This window comes from Arachis stenosperma, chromosome 9, assembly GCF_014773155.1.
Source record: "Arachis stenosperma cultivar V10309 chromosome 9, arast.V10309.gnm1.PFL2, whole genome shotgun sequence".
Taxonomy (NCBI): domain Eukaryota; kingdom Viridiplantae; phylum Streptophyta; class Magnoliopsida; order Fabales; family Fabaceae; genus Arachis; species Arachis stenosperma.
In genome coordinates, this window is record NC_080385.1 from 64068604 (window position 1) to 64083579 (window position 14976).

A 14976-nucleotide genomic window follows, 5' to 3' on the forward strand; every position below is an offset into this window, starting at 1 on the left:
CAGTGATCATGCCATTGGTGCAGTGTTGGGACAAAGGCATAACAAACTTCTGCATGTCATTTACTATGCTAGCCGTGTTCTAAATGATGCACAGAAAAATTACACAACCACAGAAAAAGAGTTGCTTGCAGTGGTTTATGCCATTGACAAGTTTAGATCCTACCTAGTAGGATCCAAAGTGGTTGTGTACACTGACCATGCTGCTCTTAAATACTTACTCACAAAGCAGGATTCAAAACCCAGGCTTATCAGATGGGTGTTGCTTCTGCAAGAGTTTGATATAGAAATAAGAGACAGAAAAGGGACAGAGAATCAAGTAGCTGATCATCTGTCCAGAATAGAGCCAGTAGTTGGGACGTCCCTCCCTTCTACTGAGATCTCTGAGACTTTCCCAGATGAGCAACTTTTTGCCATTCAGGAAGCTCCATGGTTTGCAGATATGGCAAACTATAAAGCTGTGAGGTTCATACCCAAGGAGTACAGCAATGTGCAAAGAAAGAAACTAATTTCAGATGCCAAGTACTACCTCTGGGATGAACCATATCTCTTTAAGAGATGTGCTGACGGAGTGATCCGCAGGTGTGTACCCAGAGAAGAAGCACAGAGGATCCTATGGCACTGCCATGGATCACAGTATGGAGGACATTTTGGAAGTGAGCGAACAGCCACTAAAGTCCTCCAATGTGGCTTCTACTGGCCTACTCTCTATAAAGATTCCCGAGAGTTTGTGCGTAACTGTGACAGTTGCCAAAGAGCTGGTAACCTGCCTCACGGATATGCCATGCCTCAACAAGGAATATTAGAGATAGAATTGTTTGATGTATGGGGAATTGACTTCATGGGGCCATTCCCACCATCATACTCAAACACTTACATTCTGGTGGCAGTGGACTATGTATCTAAGTGGGTAGAAGCAATTGCTACACCCACTAATGATACTAAGACCGTGCTGAAATTCCTCCAGAAAACATTTTCAGCAGGTTTGGCGTCCCCAGAGTGCTAATCAGTGATGGGGGCACTCATTTCTGCAATAAACAGCTATACTCTGCTATGGTTAGATATGGAATCAGCCATAAAGTGGCAACTCCGTATCATCCACAGATAAATGGGCAAGCTGAAGTCTCTAACAGAGAGCTAAAAAGAATCCTAGAACGGACTGTAATGTCCCGAAGAAAGGATTGGGCAAAGAGCTTGGATGATGCTCTGTGGGCATACAGAACAGCATTCAAGACTCCTATAGGCACCTCTCCATACCAATTGGTGTATGGGAAGGCCTGCCATTTGCCTGTGGAACTGGAACACAAAGCCTACTGGGCAACCAGATTCCTAAACATGGATGCACAGTTAGCTGGTGAGAAAAGATTGCTCCAGCTAAATGAGCTAGAGGAGTTCAGACTCAATGCCTTTGAGAATGCAAAAATTTATAAGGAAAAGGCAAAGAAATGGCATGACAAGAGATTGTCAACCAGAGTCTTTGAGCCAGGACAAAAAGTTCTGCTCTTCAACTCTAGGCTCAAGATGTTTCCAGGAAAACTCAAATCCCGATGGAGGGGTCCGTATGTGATTACAGGAGTCTCCCCATATGGATATGTTGAGCTTCAGGATATTGATTCTGACAAGAAGTTCATTGTTAATGGACAGAGGATCAAGCATTATCTTGAAGGAAATTTTGAGCAGGAATGCTCAAAACTGAGGCTTGAGTGATTCTCAGTGAAAGTCCAGCTAAAGACAGTAAAGAAGCGCTTACTGGGAGGCAACCCAGTCATTAGGAAGTTGTATGATTAGTTCTTACAGAGGCAAGTATCAAAAATGAAGGAATTCACAGAGTTACAGAAGGATTCAGCTCAAAAAGCAGAGAAAATGAGCTCACTGGCGAAAAAACGCCAGTAAGGGGCATTTTGGGCGTTAAACGCCAGAATGGGCACCATTCTGGGCGTTTAACGCCAGTAATGGTACCATTCTGGGCGTTAAATGCCAGAATGGGCACCATTCTGGGCGTTTAACGCCAGGTGTGCAGCATCACTGGGCGTTCAGAAAAACGCCCAGTGAGGAAGGTTTACTGGCGTTTAACGCCAGCCAGGGTACCTGGCTGGGCGTTAAACGCCCAAAAGGGGTGCCAAGTGGGCGTTAAACGCCAGAATGGGTGCCATTCTGGGCGTTTAACGCCAGAAAGGTGGGGGGACCACATTTTTGTTTTCAACTCAAATTTTTTCAAACTTTCCTCTTTTTACCCATAATCCTCTACATAAATACACTTCAACCTTTCATCAATCACTTTCAAATCTTCACAAATCAAAACCATTCTTCAAATCTATTTCAAAATAATCTCAAATCTTCTTCAAAAACTCACCCTTTTCTCAAATTTTTTTTTCAAAATCTTTTCAAATTTCCTTTCAAATCTCTCTTTTGTTTTCGAAATTCTCTTCCCCCCCACTCTATAAATAAACGTTCCTCACCCCTCCTTCCTCACACCATTCGAATTTTCTCTCTCTCCCTCTCTCTTCTCTTCTTTCTTTTCTTTTTGCTTGAGGACAAGCAAAACCTCTAAGTTTGGTGTGCTTTTCCGTGATCACTAAGCCAAGATTCATCAATATCATGGCTCCTAAGGGAAAACAAACCAATTTAAGAGGCAAGAAAGAGACTAATCCAAAGAATCTTTGGAATGAAGAGAAGTTCTTAACCAAAGAACATGAAGACCATTATCACAAAATAATGGGTCTGAGGTCAGTGATCCCGGAAGTTAAATTTGATCTGAAAGAAGATGAATATCCGGAGATCCAAGAGCAAATTCGAAACAGAGGTTGGGAAGTTCTGACCAATCCTGAGACAAAGGTTGGAAGGAACATGGTTCAGGAATTCTACTCAAATCTGTGGCTAACAGATAAGCAGAAAATGACTGGAACTGCTTACCATACCCACAGAACCATGGTCAGAGGGAAAGTTATATACTTCCATCTGGACAAAATAAGAGAAATATTCAAGTTGCCTCAACTGCAAGATGATCCTGATTCCTTTAATAGGAGGATGGTGAGAGTAGATAAGGGGTTGGATCAGGTTCTAGAGGACATATGCCTCCCTGGAACTAAGTGGATAACCAACTCTAAGGGTATCCCAAACCAACTCAAGAGGGGAGACCTCAAGCCAATTGCAAGAGGTTGGCTAGACTTCATTGGGCGTTCCATATTGCCCACTAGCAACCGTTCTGAGGTCACCATCAAGAGAGCAGTGATGATTCATTGCATTATGCTTGGAAAAGAGGTGGAGGTTCATCATGTGATTGCTTGTGAGATCTACACCATTGCAAATAGGAATTCCACTGTAACCAAATTAGCATACCCAAGCTTGATCTCCTTGCTCTGTAAAGAGGCTGGGGTGAAGATAGGAGAAGATGAATTCATCCCCATTGAACATCCAATCACCAAGAAGACAATGGAAGGAACAAGAGAAGCAGGGGCGTGAAATCCAAGAGATGAAACGCCAAAAGCTCTCCTCTCAAGCTGAGGGAGCATCCACTTCTCAAAATCAAGGTTGTTGAGTCCTAACTCTGTGAACACCTCTATCATTAGTAGCCTGTTGTTTTCGTTTTTTTTTTTCATCTTATATTTATTTTTGAGTCTTGTTCTTAGTTCATAATTAATAAAATTAATAAAGTTTATGCCTTAAAGCTATGAATATCCTATGAATCCATCACCTCTCTTAAAAGAAAAATGCTTTAATCACAAAAGAACAAGAAGTACAGGATTTCGAAATTTATCTCTGAAACTAGTTGAATTAGTTTGATGTGGTGACTATACTTTTTGTTTTCTGAATGAATGCTTGAACAGTGCATATGTCTTTTGAATTTGTTGTTTTAAGAATGTTAAATTTGTTGGCTCTTGAAAGAATGAGGAGAAAGAGAACTGTTATTGAGGATCTGAAAAATCATCAATTTGATTCTTGAAGCAAGAAAAAAGCAGAAAAAAAAAATTTTCGAAAAAAAAAGAAAAAGAAAAGGAATAAAGTGGTGATCCAAAGCAATAAGAGTGTGCTTAAGAACCCTGGACACCTCTAATTGGGGACTTTAGCAAAGCTGAGTCACAATCAAAAAAAAAAAAAAAAGGTTCACCCAATTATGTGTCTGTGGCATGTATGTATCCGGTGGTAATACTGGAAGACAGAGTGCTTTGGGCCACAGCCAAGACTCATACACTAGCTATGTTCAAGAATCATTATACTTAACTAGGAGAATCAATAACATTATCTGAATTCTGAGTTCTCATAGATGCCAATCATTCTGAACTTCAAAGGATAGAGTGAGATGCCAAAACTGTTCGGAGGCAAAAAGCTACTAGTCCCGCTCATCTAATTGGAACTATGTTTCTTTGATATTTTGGAGTCTATAGTATATTCTCTTCTTTTTATCCTATTTTGATTTTCAGTTGCTTGGGGACAAGCAACAATTTAAGTTTGGTGTTGTGATGAGCGGATAATTTATATGCTTTTTGGCATTGTTTTTAGTATGTTTTTGGTAGTTTTAGTTGAGTTTTTATTATATTTTTATTAGTTTTTAGTTAAAATTCACTTTTCTGGACTTTACTATGAGTTTGTGTGTTTTTCTGTGATTTCAGGTATTTTCTGACTGAAATTGAGGGTCCTGAGCAAAAATCTGATCCAGAGACTGAAAAGGACTACAGATGCTGTTGGATTCTGACCTCCCTGCACTCGAAGTGGATTTTCTGGAGCTACAGAAGCCCAATTGGCGCGCTCTCAACGGCATTGGAAAGTAGACATCCTGGGCTTTCCAGCAATATATAATAGTCCATACTTTGTCCAAGATTTGATGGCCCAAACCCGCGTAGCAATCCGGCCTCAGAAATTCCAGCGTTAAACGCCGGAACTGGAATAAAAACTGGAGTTAAACGCCCAAACTGGCATGAAAGCTGGCGTTTAACTCCAGAAAAGGTCTCTACACGAAATTCCTTCATTGCTCAGCCCAAGCACACACCAAGTGGGCCCGGAAGTGGATTTTTCTGTCATTTACTCAATTCTGTAAACCTTAGGATACTAGTTTACTACTTATAGGACCTTTTGACTTTGTAAACAGTAACCTTATGCAACCTTATGACATTGTACACGTTTCTTTCCACAGTATGAGCCTCTAAACCCCATGGTTGGGGGTGAGGAGCTCTGCTGTGTCTTGATGGATTAATGCAATTACTACTGTTTCTTATTCAATCATGCTTGCTTCCATTCCAAGATAACACTTGTTCTTAATCCGGATGAATGTGATGATCCGTGACAATCATCATCATTCTCAACCATGAACACGTGCCTGACAACCACCTCTGTTCTATCTTAGATTGAGTAGTTATCTCTTGGGTTCTTTTATCGGAATCTTCGTGGTATAGGCAGGACCTGATGGCAGCATTCAAGAGAATCCGGAAGGTCTAAACCTTGTCTGTGGTATTCTGAGTAGGATTCAATGATTGAATGACTGTGACGTGCTTCAAACCTGTAACCTACTGGGCGTTAGTGACAGACGCAAAAGAGTTATTCTATTCCGGTAGGGGAGGGAACCAAACCGGTGATTGGCAGTACTGTGACAGAGTGCGTGCATTAGCTTTCACTGCGCGGATGGGAGGTAGCTGCTGACAACAGTGAAACCCTATACGAGCTTGCCATGGAAGGAGACTTGCGTGTTTGATGAAGAAGACAGTAGAAAAGCAGAGATTCAGAAGATGGAGCATCTCCAAACCTCAACCCATTCTCCATTACTGCAAAACAAGTAACTGTTTCATGTTCTTTTGCTTTTCACAATCAATCCTAATAATTTCTGATCTCCTGACTAAGATTTACAAGATAACCATAGCTTGCTTCAAGCCGACAATCTCCGTGGGATCGACCCTTGCTCACGCAAGGTATTACTTGGACGACCCAGTGCACTTGCTGGTTAGTTGTGCGGGATTGCAAAAGTGTTATTGCAATTTCGTGCACCAATAATGCAACGTACGAAGGATAAGCCAACGCAAGATTATATATATAATGAGGAGTGCCAAAAACAGGAATATTGAAGAGAGAACTTTTGCGTGGTCTAGAATTCAGAATAAATTCCCGTTGCAAGTATAGCTTCTAAACTAACAAAAGTCATTTCTTACAAACGTTTTGGTTGTCACAAGTAACAAACCCCTAAATAAATTGATAACCGAAGTATTCAAACCTCGGGTCGTCTTCTCAAGGAATTGCAGGGATGTGTTCTTATTATTGGTTATGAGTTTTGTAAATTGAGGGTTTTGGAGTTTGGGCAATGGGCACAGATATAAAGGAAAATAAATTAATAATTATAAAATCTCTTAGCAAGGTATGAGAACTGGAAGTCCTATCCCAGTTATCCTTATCAATTATGAAGAGAATTGGAATTTTCTTCCACTTTGTTAACCTCTAACTATGAAGGTAAGTTAAGTGATGAATTAATTTTGATTCCTCAGGTCCTAGTCTTTCCTTGGGAAAGGCTAGAGTTATTGGAACTCGAATTAATTCTTGAAGAATTCCAATTTTCAGTCAACAATGAGTTTGACAATTCAAGAGTTACCAATTAATCAACCAAAGCCAAGAATGTAGAAAGCTAAATTAAAATCATATATCTGAAAATGTCTCAATGATGTGTATTAAATAAGAAAATTAATCCTAACATGAAAAGTTCATAAGCCAATTGGGTAACACAAATCAGATACAAATGAAAGCATCAGACTAAATGAAAGTAGAAGAGAACATAAATTATTGAACCTGGTATGAAGAAACAATCCTAATCCTAATAGAAATCCTAATCCTAAATCCTAAGAGAGAAGAGAGAATCTCTCTCTCTAAAAACTACATCTAAACTGTAAAAAAAGTGTATTATGAATGTATGATCATGAATTAATGGATTCCCCCACTTTATAGCCTATAATTTGTGCTTTCTGGGCCGAAAACTGGGTCAGAAACAGCCCAGAAATCGCTGTTTACGAATTTAGCTACGCTGGTTTTTCGTCACTGCGACGTGTCCGCGTAGATCATGCGTTCGCGTCACTTATCGGTATGGCCACTATAGTAAATTATATATCAAATCGAAGCCCCGGATGTTAGCTTTCCAACGCAATTGGAACCGCGTCATTTGAACCCTTGTAGCTCAAGTTATGATCGTTTTAGTGCGAGAGGGTCAGGCTGACAGATTTGCAGTTCCTTCAACTTCTTGTATTCCTTCCACTTTTACATGCTTCCTTTCCATCCTCCAAGCCATTCCTGCCCTGTAATCTCTGAAAACACTTAACACACATATCAAGGCATTTAATGGTAATAAGAGAGGATTGAAGTTGGTAATTTAAAGGTCAAAGAAGCATGTTTTCAATCATAGCACAAAATCAGGAAGGAAAACGCAAAACATGCGAATAGTATGAATAAGTGGGTGAAGAGTTGATAAAAATCACTCAATTGAGTACAAGATAAATCATGAAATAGTGGTTTATGAAATATCAAGACTCAAAATCTGGTTGCGAAGATAACCGGTCCGAGCATAGCAATATATACATATAAATAGAATAAGATGCCCCAAGGATACCCAAAGGGACACAAATACAGAAAACCTATTCTCCAAAATCTCCTATAAGAGGATTCATCACAGTTTGTATTATTTAATAAAGATAAAAGTATCTAAACAAAACATATGAATCAAAACAAAGTCCCGAGAACAAAGGATCTTCGCTAATCCAGAAGTCTCCAGCATGCCTCAGCAAGAAACCTCACGTCCTGCATCTGAAAACCATAAAATCCTTATGGGTGAGAACCAGAGGTTCCCAGCATGGTAACAGCTTCCACATATATAATATATAACAATAGAGGAAAGCCAAAGGCAATCCTAGAACTCCCTCTAGATAAAATCAAGGCTTATAGACAAGCTAAACCATAAAGGGCATCCGACTAAAGATTCTTCAGTCTAACTAACACTTCCCTTTCTAATTCCTTCAGACCTCCCAACCACCAGCAGGAGTATAATGTAGCAAGCACAGTTATAACAGACAAGAGATATACAAATAGGAACAAATAAGGTATTTAGACAAATAGCAAGTAATATGTAGTCAAATAGGCAATCTCAAACAATTCACATAGTTTGCATATGATGAATGCCTGTCCTTAATGGCCGATGATATCATCTGTCGGTTATAGAGACATCCCGACAAGTCTTGGTAGCTAACCATTGGACTGTCCCTTTGTCGTGTCTCCCCAACTCGAGTTATACTCAATATAAATTTGATCATAATCATGATCCATATCCATCACCCTCACTGGTGAATATTTTTGGGGGTGAGCTCATCCGAGACTTTCACAGTGCCCGACCACCCTGACGACATAGGGTCAAAAGAGCTTCGAGTCTCAATCTAGAGCACGTGGTGGCTAGCCACTACTTTCTCCTAGGGAAACTCTCATCTCCGATAGTGGAAGTGCCACATTCACAATTCATTCAACAGCATATATGCATTTATTCTTAGCCATAATCATGGCTCCGCCGTAACACGGCAATAATCCAGCTATCCGGCTCACGGTTAAATCCATAACCAGCCATCCGGCTCACGGTTAAATCTATAACCAGCCATTTCATTAACAATTACGGCCTTTCGGCCCATGGCATAACAGGCACTTCCACCGCCATCCTCCGCCTCTCATATAATCATATTTGATCCTCATTGATCATTCATTTTTCCCTTTCTTCACTTGCAAGTTACCACAACCCCTAGCTCCTTTTCTCATTGCTAGGCATATCATAATGATTTAAGACACAAGTGGTGAGATCGGAGGCTTAGAAGTATGAAATTTGGCTTTTAAAACTCAAAAATCAACTTTGGGATGAAAACAGGGACACGCGCACGCGCACTACACGCGCATGCGTGGATGGCCACAAAACTCATCGACGCGCAAGTGTCATACACGCGGACGCGCGGATTGAAAAATAGAAAAACGATGCGCACGCGTCAGCCACGCGTACTCGCGGTTACATTTGTGCCCCAGGCACAAAACTGGCACAACTCTGGCACAACTCTCGGGAAAAAGGCTTGGCATTTGGTGCAGCGCATCGACGTGCCCGCGCACACCACGTGCACGCGTGGATGGTGCCTTCTCGAAGAACGACGCGCACGCGCCAAGTGCCCTATGCGTGGGGGGTCATTCTGGTAAAATTTTCTAAGTTAAAAGCTGCAGAATTCACAAATTCAACCCCCAATCTTCCGATGGACATAACTTTCTCATTTTAAATCATTTTTCGCCCGTTCTTCGAACGGCATGGACATCCCGGATCCAATTTCATTTCTAAACAAATTTGGTACAAAACGGGAATCCGTAGTCCAAGTTATGTCTCGTCAAATTATGCCCAAAAACCATGTTTTCATATAAAACCACAATGTGCCATTTTCAAAACAAGCCATTTTTAACTCTTTTCAAAATCAACCAAAACATGCCAATTTCAACCCTTTTTGAAATCAATCAAAATGTATCAAAATCAACATCAAGCCTCCTCAACTCACACATCAACACTTCACCACAATTCACAAAGCATCACCCCACTAATTTAACACTTCTCAATCAAATGGCTAAAAGACAACACATAAACATGCCATACATACTTTCTCATCCCAATTTCCAATAATACCATTTTCAATTAACCATCATTACACATACTCAATATCATACTCACCATCAACATGGTGTCATCCACAATTCAACCTCAATTACTCATTAAGCATATATCACAACATGCATAATTCTCATACATCATACCATCAAGGCATCAATAATCATCATCACATATATGACCACATCATATATCTCAACCATTCAACAACATCAACAATTCAATGCCTATCTTAGGGCCTCTAGCCTAAGTATTTCCTACCACATTACATATTAGATACGAAAAACTGAGATCATACCTTAGCCGATTTCTCAAGCTCAACCGGAGCACTTCCAAACCATTTGTCCACAAGCCCTCTAGGTCTCAACACCTCCAAGCACAGATTTTTACTACCAAAAATCTCTTTTCAAACTTTCCAAGGTCTCAATCAAGCCCCAATATTCACATACACATAACCTAAGCCACAATCATCATACCCATACACAACATCTCAATACCCAAACATCATAGAACAACAAATTACACTAGGGTTGAGAATCTTACCACACCCAAGATCCAAGGAGGCAAGATTAATCTTCTCCTTCAAGAGAGTTGGGTCATATAACATCAAAGAGCCCAAAATCTCAACATTTTTTCTCATGAAACTCGAAAACAAGGTTGGAAATTCGAAGAGCAAAACTTGACTTACCTCAAGATTGATTGTATGGATTTTGTAGAGCTTTCCGCGGTGAACGCGTGGCCGCAAATGGTGCGGCAATCGGAGCTCTAGATCAAAAGTTATGGTGGTTTGAAGATCAACCAAGGGAGAGAACTTGAGAGTGTTCTTCCCTCCATGGCCTCGATTTTCAGCGTGTGAGTGTCTCAAATGAGGAGAGAGAGTGCTAAAAACTAGATTTTGGTTTAGTTTAGTTGGCCAAGGGCCCACTTTGGGTCTGGTTGGCCCGGTTTGGCCCGTTCGGTCCAATCTTGGTCCGAGTTCCACAAAATTGGTACCAAAATTCTCGTCTCAATCTCCTCTATCATATTAAGCCTAAAAATAACATTTTTGACTTTCTAAAATAAATTATCATTTATGGGTTAATTAGTCATTTATTAACCGGGTCTTACAGTTTAGATTGATTGATCCTTATTATTTAAGTTGATTGATCTTTTCTGATTAATGCTGATATTTTTTGTGAAATTTTGTGTTAGTTTTTATTTTTGTTTTCTGTTGAAGAAGAAGAAGAAGGTGTTGAAGAAGAAGAAGAAATAGATTTTTCTAATATAAAAGACCACGTTTTCTATGTTTTTTTTTCTTTTAGATTCAAAACGACGTCGTTTCAAGATTCCGATGAACGAAAAATACTTTAAAAACTATTATGAGTCTCAGAGTGCAACTCTGAGGATAAATTTAGGTAATTATTAATTTGAGGAATTACTTTAAAATTTGAATATAATTTTAAAGACTACTTTAAGACTTAACTCCAAAATTATAATATTAATGGCTAAATAACTGAAACACCATATCATCTAAAATACACAACAATTTAATATTGAAGTAGAAGAAACTAAGATTATATCACGTTACGATTACTGAACACAATACAAAAACCTAGAAGTCGTATATAAAGATAATAGTCAGCAAATATTATATAAATAAAAAAGCTAAATAAATAAAAAAAATTAAAAATACACTTGCAAAGAAATTGAATCAGAAATAATTCATGAAGTAGGGGCATAACCTTTTTGAAGAATCCATGAAGTCTTCTTTGATACGGTAGAGTTAAAAACCAAAAAGCAGAGAAAAACAGTGACCAGCACCTTATTAATTTTTCCAAAGAAGAAATAAAAAACAAAATATACCAAAAATTAAATCGACGTTTTTAACATAGAACTTCCGCAACAGTTACTACGATTGTATTATAAAGTTTTAATTATTCTATTGGTTCCTATAGTTTCGTAAAACTTTTAATTAGGTCCTTATATATATAATTTTTTTTAATTGGGTTCCTGCACTAATTTTTTTATTTAGGTCTCTCTTAATAATAATTGGCTTAATTATATAAGGACCTACGAACCCGGTTTCTCGGGGCAAACCCGTTTTGGCCTGAAGGCCCAAAACCGGCCCTTCAGAGCTCCTAACCAACTTTCGAATTCAAACGCCTCTCTTATCTTGGCCAAACAAGATAAGATAAGATAACTATCATCACCTATAAATAAGAGGACCCAGATCCCTCCAGGTATGATTCATTCCACACACTTTCTACCTCTCAGATCCATTCTGACTTGAGCGTCGGAGTGTCTTTGCAGGTACCTCCTCCCCGCTCCGCTCGGATAGTCCGACGTCCGCCTCGATCCACAGGTTCCCGATCCTCATCTCAACCCGTACCAGAGTCCTCTTGTACATTGGCGCCGTCTGTGGGGACCTGCGACAATCGAACCGGATGGAGGGCATCCTAGAGGAAAACCCTTCAAGCCAGGACGACTCCCAACCACGTCATCCGGCCTCAGAACACCAGGAAGTCACGAACCAAGCAAAAATAGCAAGTACTATCCACCACACGAACGAACACGTCATCACGGACCCACGACATCCCGAGAAATCCAGGGACAAAGCGGCACAGATCATCCAGGATCTCTGCCTCCGTGTCCAAGAACTTGAAGGCAAACTGACTAACAGAGAAAAACACAACAACGAATGCGGAAGCCAGGCGACTTCCGGGTCAAGATCCCACCGCGGCAGGTCGCCAACCCGGCAACACGATAAGAGAGATGATCGCAGCATCTCACGCAACCACCGACACGAGAAATCGCCAGAACGGCGATACAACAAGAAACACCACCGCAACGCTTCTCGGGATTTTAGTCGTCAACACGATTCGGACGAGGATCGGAGATACCGAAACACCAAACGCACGAGAAGCGACCACACCATAATGGGAGCTAGACCCTTCACAGAAAGAATCTTAAGAGCGAAACTCCCCAAAGGTTTCGACAAACCCACCGACATGAAGTATGATGGAACCAAGGACCCTCAGGAACATCTAACGGCCTTCGAGGCCAGAATGAACTTAGAAGGAGCGGCCGACGCAGTTCGGTGCAGAGCCTTCCCGGTAACCCTTGCCGGACCGGCGATCAAATGGTTCAACGCCCTCCCGAACGGATCCATAGCCAGCTTCCACGACATAGCACGAAAATTCATGGCCCAGTTCACGACCAGAATCACCAAAGCCAAACACCCCATCAGCTTGTTAGGGGTCACACAAAAGCAAGAAGAATCCACAAGAAAATATCTCGACCGCTTCAACGACGAATGCCTAACGGTCGACGGACTCACGGATTCCGTTGCAAGCCTTTGCCTAACTAACGGGCTCATGAACGAGGACTTTCGCAAACACCTCACTACCAAACCAGTATGGACCATGCACGAAATCCAGAACGTCGCCAGAGACTACATCAACGACGAAGAGGTCAGCCAGGTCGTCGCCGCCAACAAACGGCAGCACACCCAACACGGCAATTCGGCTCCCCGTCATAACCCAACGCCCAAAGAGAATCAACGAGACCACCCCAGGCCGACCAACCGGCCACCTAGAATTGGCAAATTCTCCAATTACACGCCCCTAACAGCACCAATTACGGAGATATACCATCAAATAGCAGATCGAGGCATCATCCCAAGAACCCGACAACTCAAAGAGAGGATAGGAGGCAACAAAACCCTCTACTGTGACTACCACCGGGGTTACGACCACAAAACACAAGATTGCTTCGACCTCAAAGACGCTCTTGAACAGGCCATACGAGACGGCAAACTCCCGGAATTTGCCAAAATCATCAGAGAACCAAGACGCGCGGAGAAAGACAAGTCACCAGAAAGAGAAGGACATAACCCGAGAACACAAAGGCAACCCACCAGGGAAAGTCCGGAGGAAGACCCGACCATCATAGTAAACGTCATCACAGGCAAGGACGTATCGAGCAAGTCAAAACTAACGATGAAAAAAGATCTCAAGGTAATGGCCGTCAGAAACCAAGCCCCAATCGCCGCCACCGACAATACGATAACATTCTTACCGGAGGACTGCCAGCACGGCACCTCAGCCGAAGATGCCCCCTTCGTCATCTCAGCCAGGATCGGAACAGGACTAGTACGAAGGATACTGGTAGACACCGGTGCAGACTCTAACATCCTTTTCCGAGGAGCCTTCGACAAGCTCGGGCTCCGCAACGACAACCTACAAACACACCGCCACGGCGTCACGGGACTCGGGGACAACTTTCTCAAACCAGATGGCTCAATTACCCTCTCCATCACAATAGGAACAAGCAATCAGAAAAAGACAATCCTATCTGAATTCGTAGTCCTAAAAGACTCCATAGCCTATAACGTGATCCTCGGAAGAAAAACAATCAATGACTTCTCAGCAGTCATCTTCACCAAATACCTCCTCATGAAGTTTAGAACAGACGACGGCTCCGTCGGTACCATTCACGGAGACCGAGAGGTCGCAGCCGAATGCGACAACACCAGCCTAGCCCTAAGGAAAAAATCCCGAGATGCGGCCGGAATATTCCTTGCCGACCTAGATGCGCGACAAGACGGCCAACCTAGGCCAGAACCAGAAGGGGACATGGAAAAACTACAGATAGGGGCAACCAAAGAAGAATACACCTTCATCAATAGAAACCTCCCATACGATCTTAAAGAAGAACTCTCCTAACTCCTGAAACAAAACAAAGACTTATTCGCATTTACACCAGCCGATATGCCGGGAATTAACCCCGACCTAATGTCCCACCACCTAGCCGTGGACCCCCAAGCTAAGCCAGTGGCACAAAGACGACGAAAAATGTCACCAGACCGAGCCGCCGAAGTCAAAAAACAAGTCAAGGCCCTACTCGAATCCAACTTCATCCGGGAACTCCCCTACACGACTTGGCTAGCCAACGTCGTACTAGTACGGAAACCTAACAGAAAATGGCGAATGTGCGTCGACTACACGGACCTAAACAAGGCTTGCCCGAAGGACGCCTTCCCCCTACCAAACATCGACGGATTAGTAGACGCAGCATCCGGCCACCGATACCTCAGCTTCATGGACGCATATTCCGGCTATAACCAAATCCCGATGCACCGACCAGACGAAGAAAAAACCGCATTCATCACCCTAGACGGAACATACTGTTAGACAGTGATGCCCTTCGGCTTGAAAAATGCTGGAGCCACCTACCAAAGACTTGTTAACAAGATCTTTCGAGACCTAACCGGAAACAAGTTAGAAGTCTACATAAACGACATGCTCGCCAAGACTGAATCCAGCGAACAACTAATCAACGACCTCAAGGTCATAATGAAC

General features: G+C 41.9%; 1 protein-coding gene across 1 annotated transcript; it reads left to right on the forward strand.

Moving 5' to 3' along the window:
- The first annotated feature begins 12060 nt into the window (after nucleotides 1–12060).
- On the forward strand, nucleotides 12061–14340 carry LOC130949567 (uncharacterized). Its single transcript, XM_057878248.1, has one exon. It carries the CDS (start codon nucleotides 12061–12063, stop codon nucleotides 14338–14340), a length of 2280 nt encoding a protein of 759 aa, XP_057734231.1.
- The last annotated feature ends 636 nt before the right edge of the window (nucleotides 14341–14976 follow it).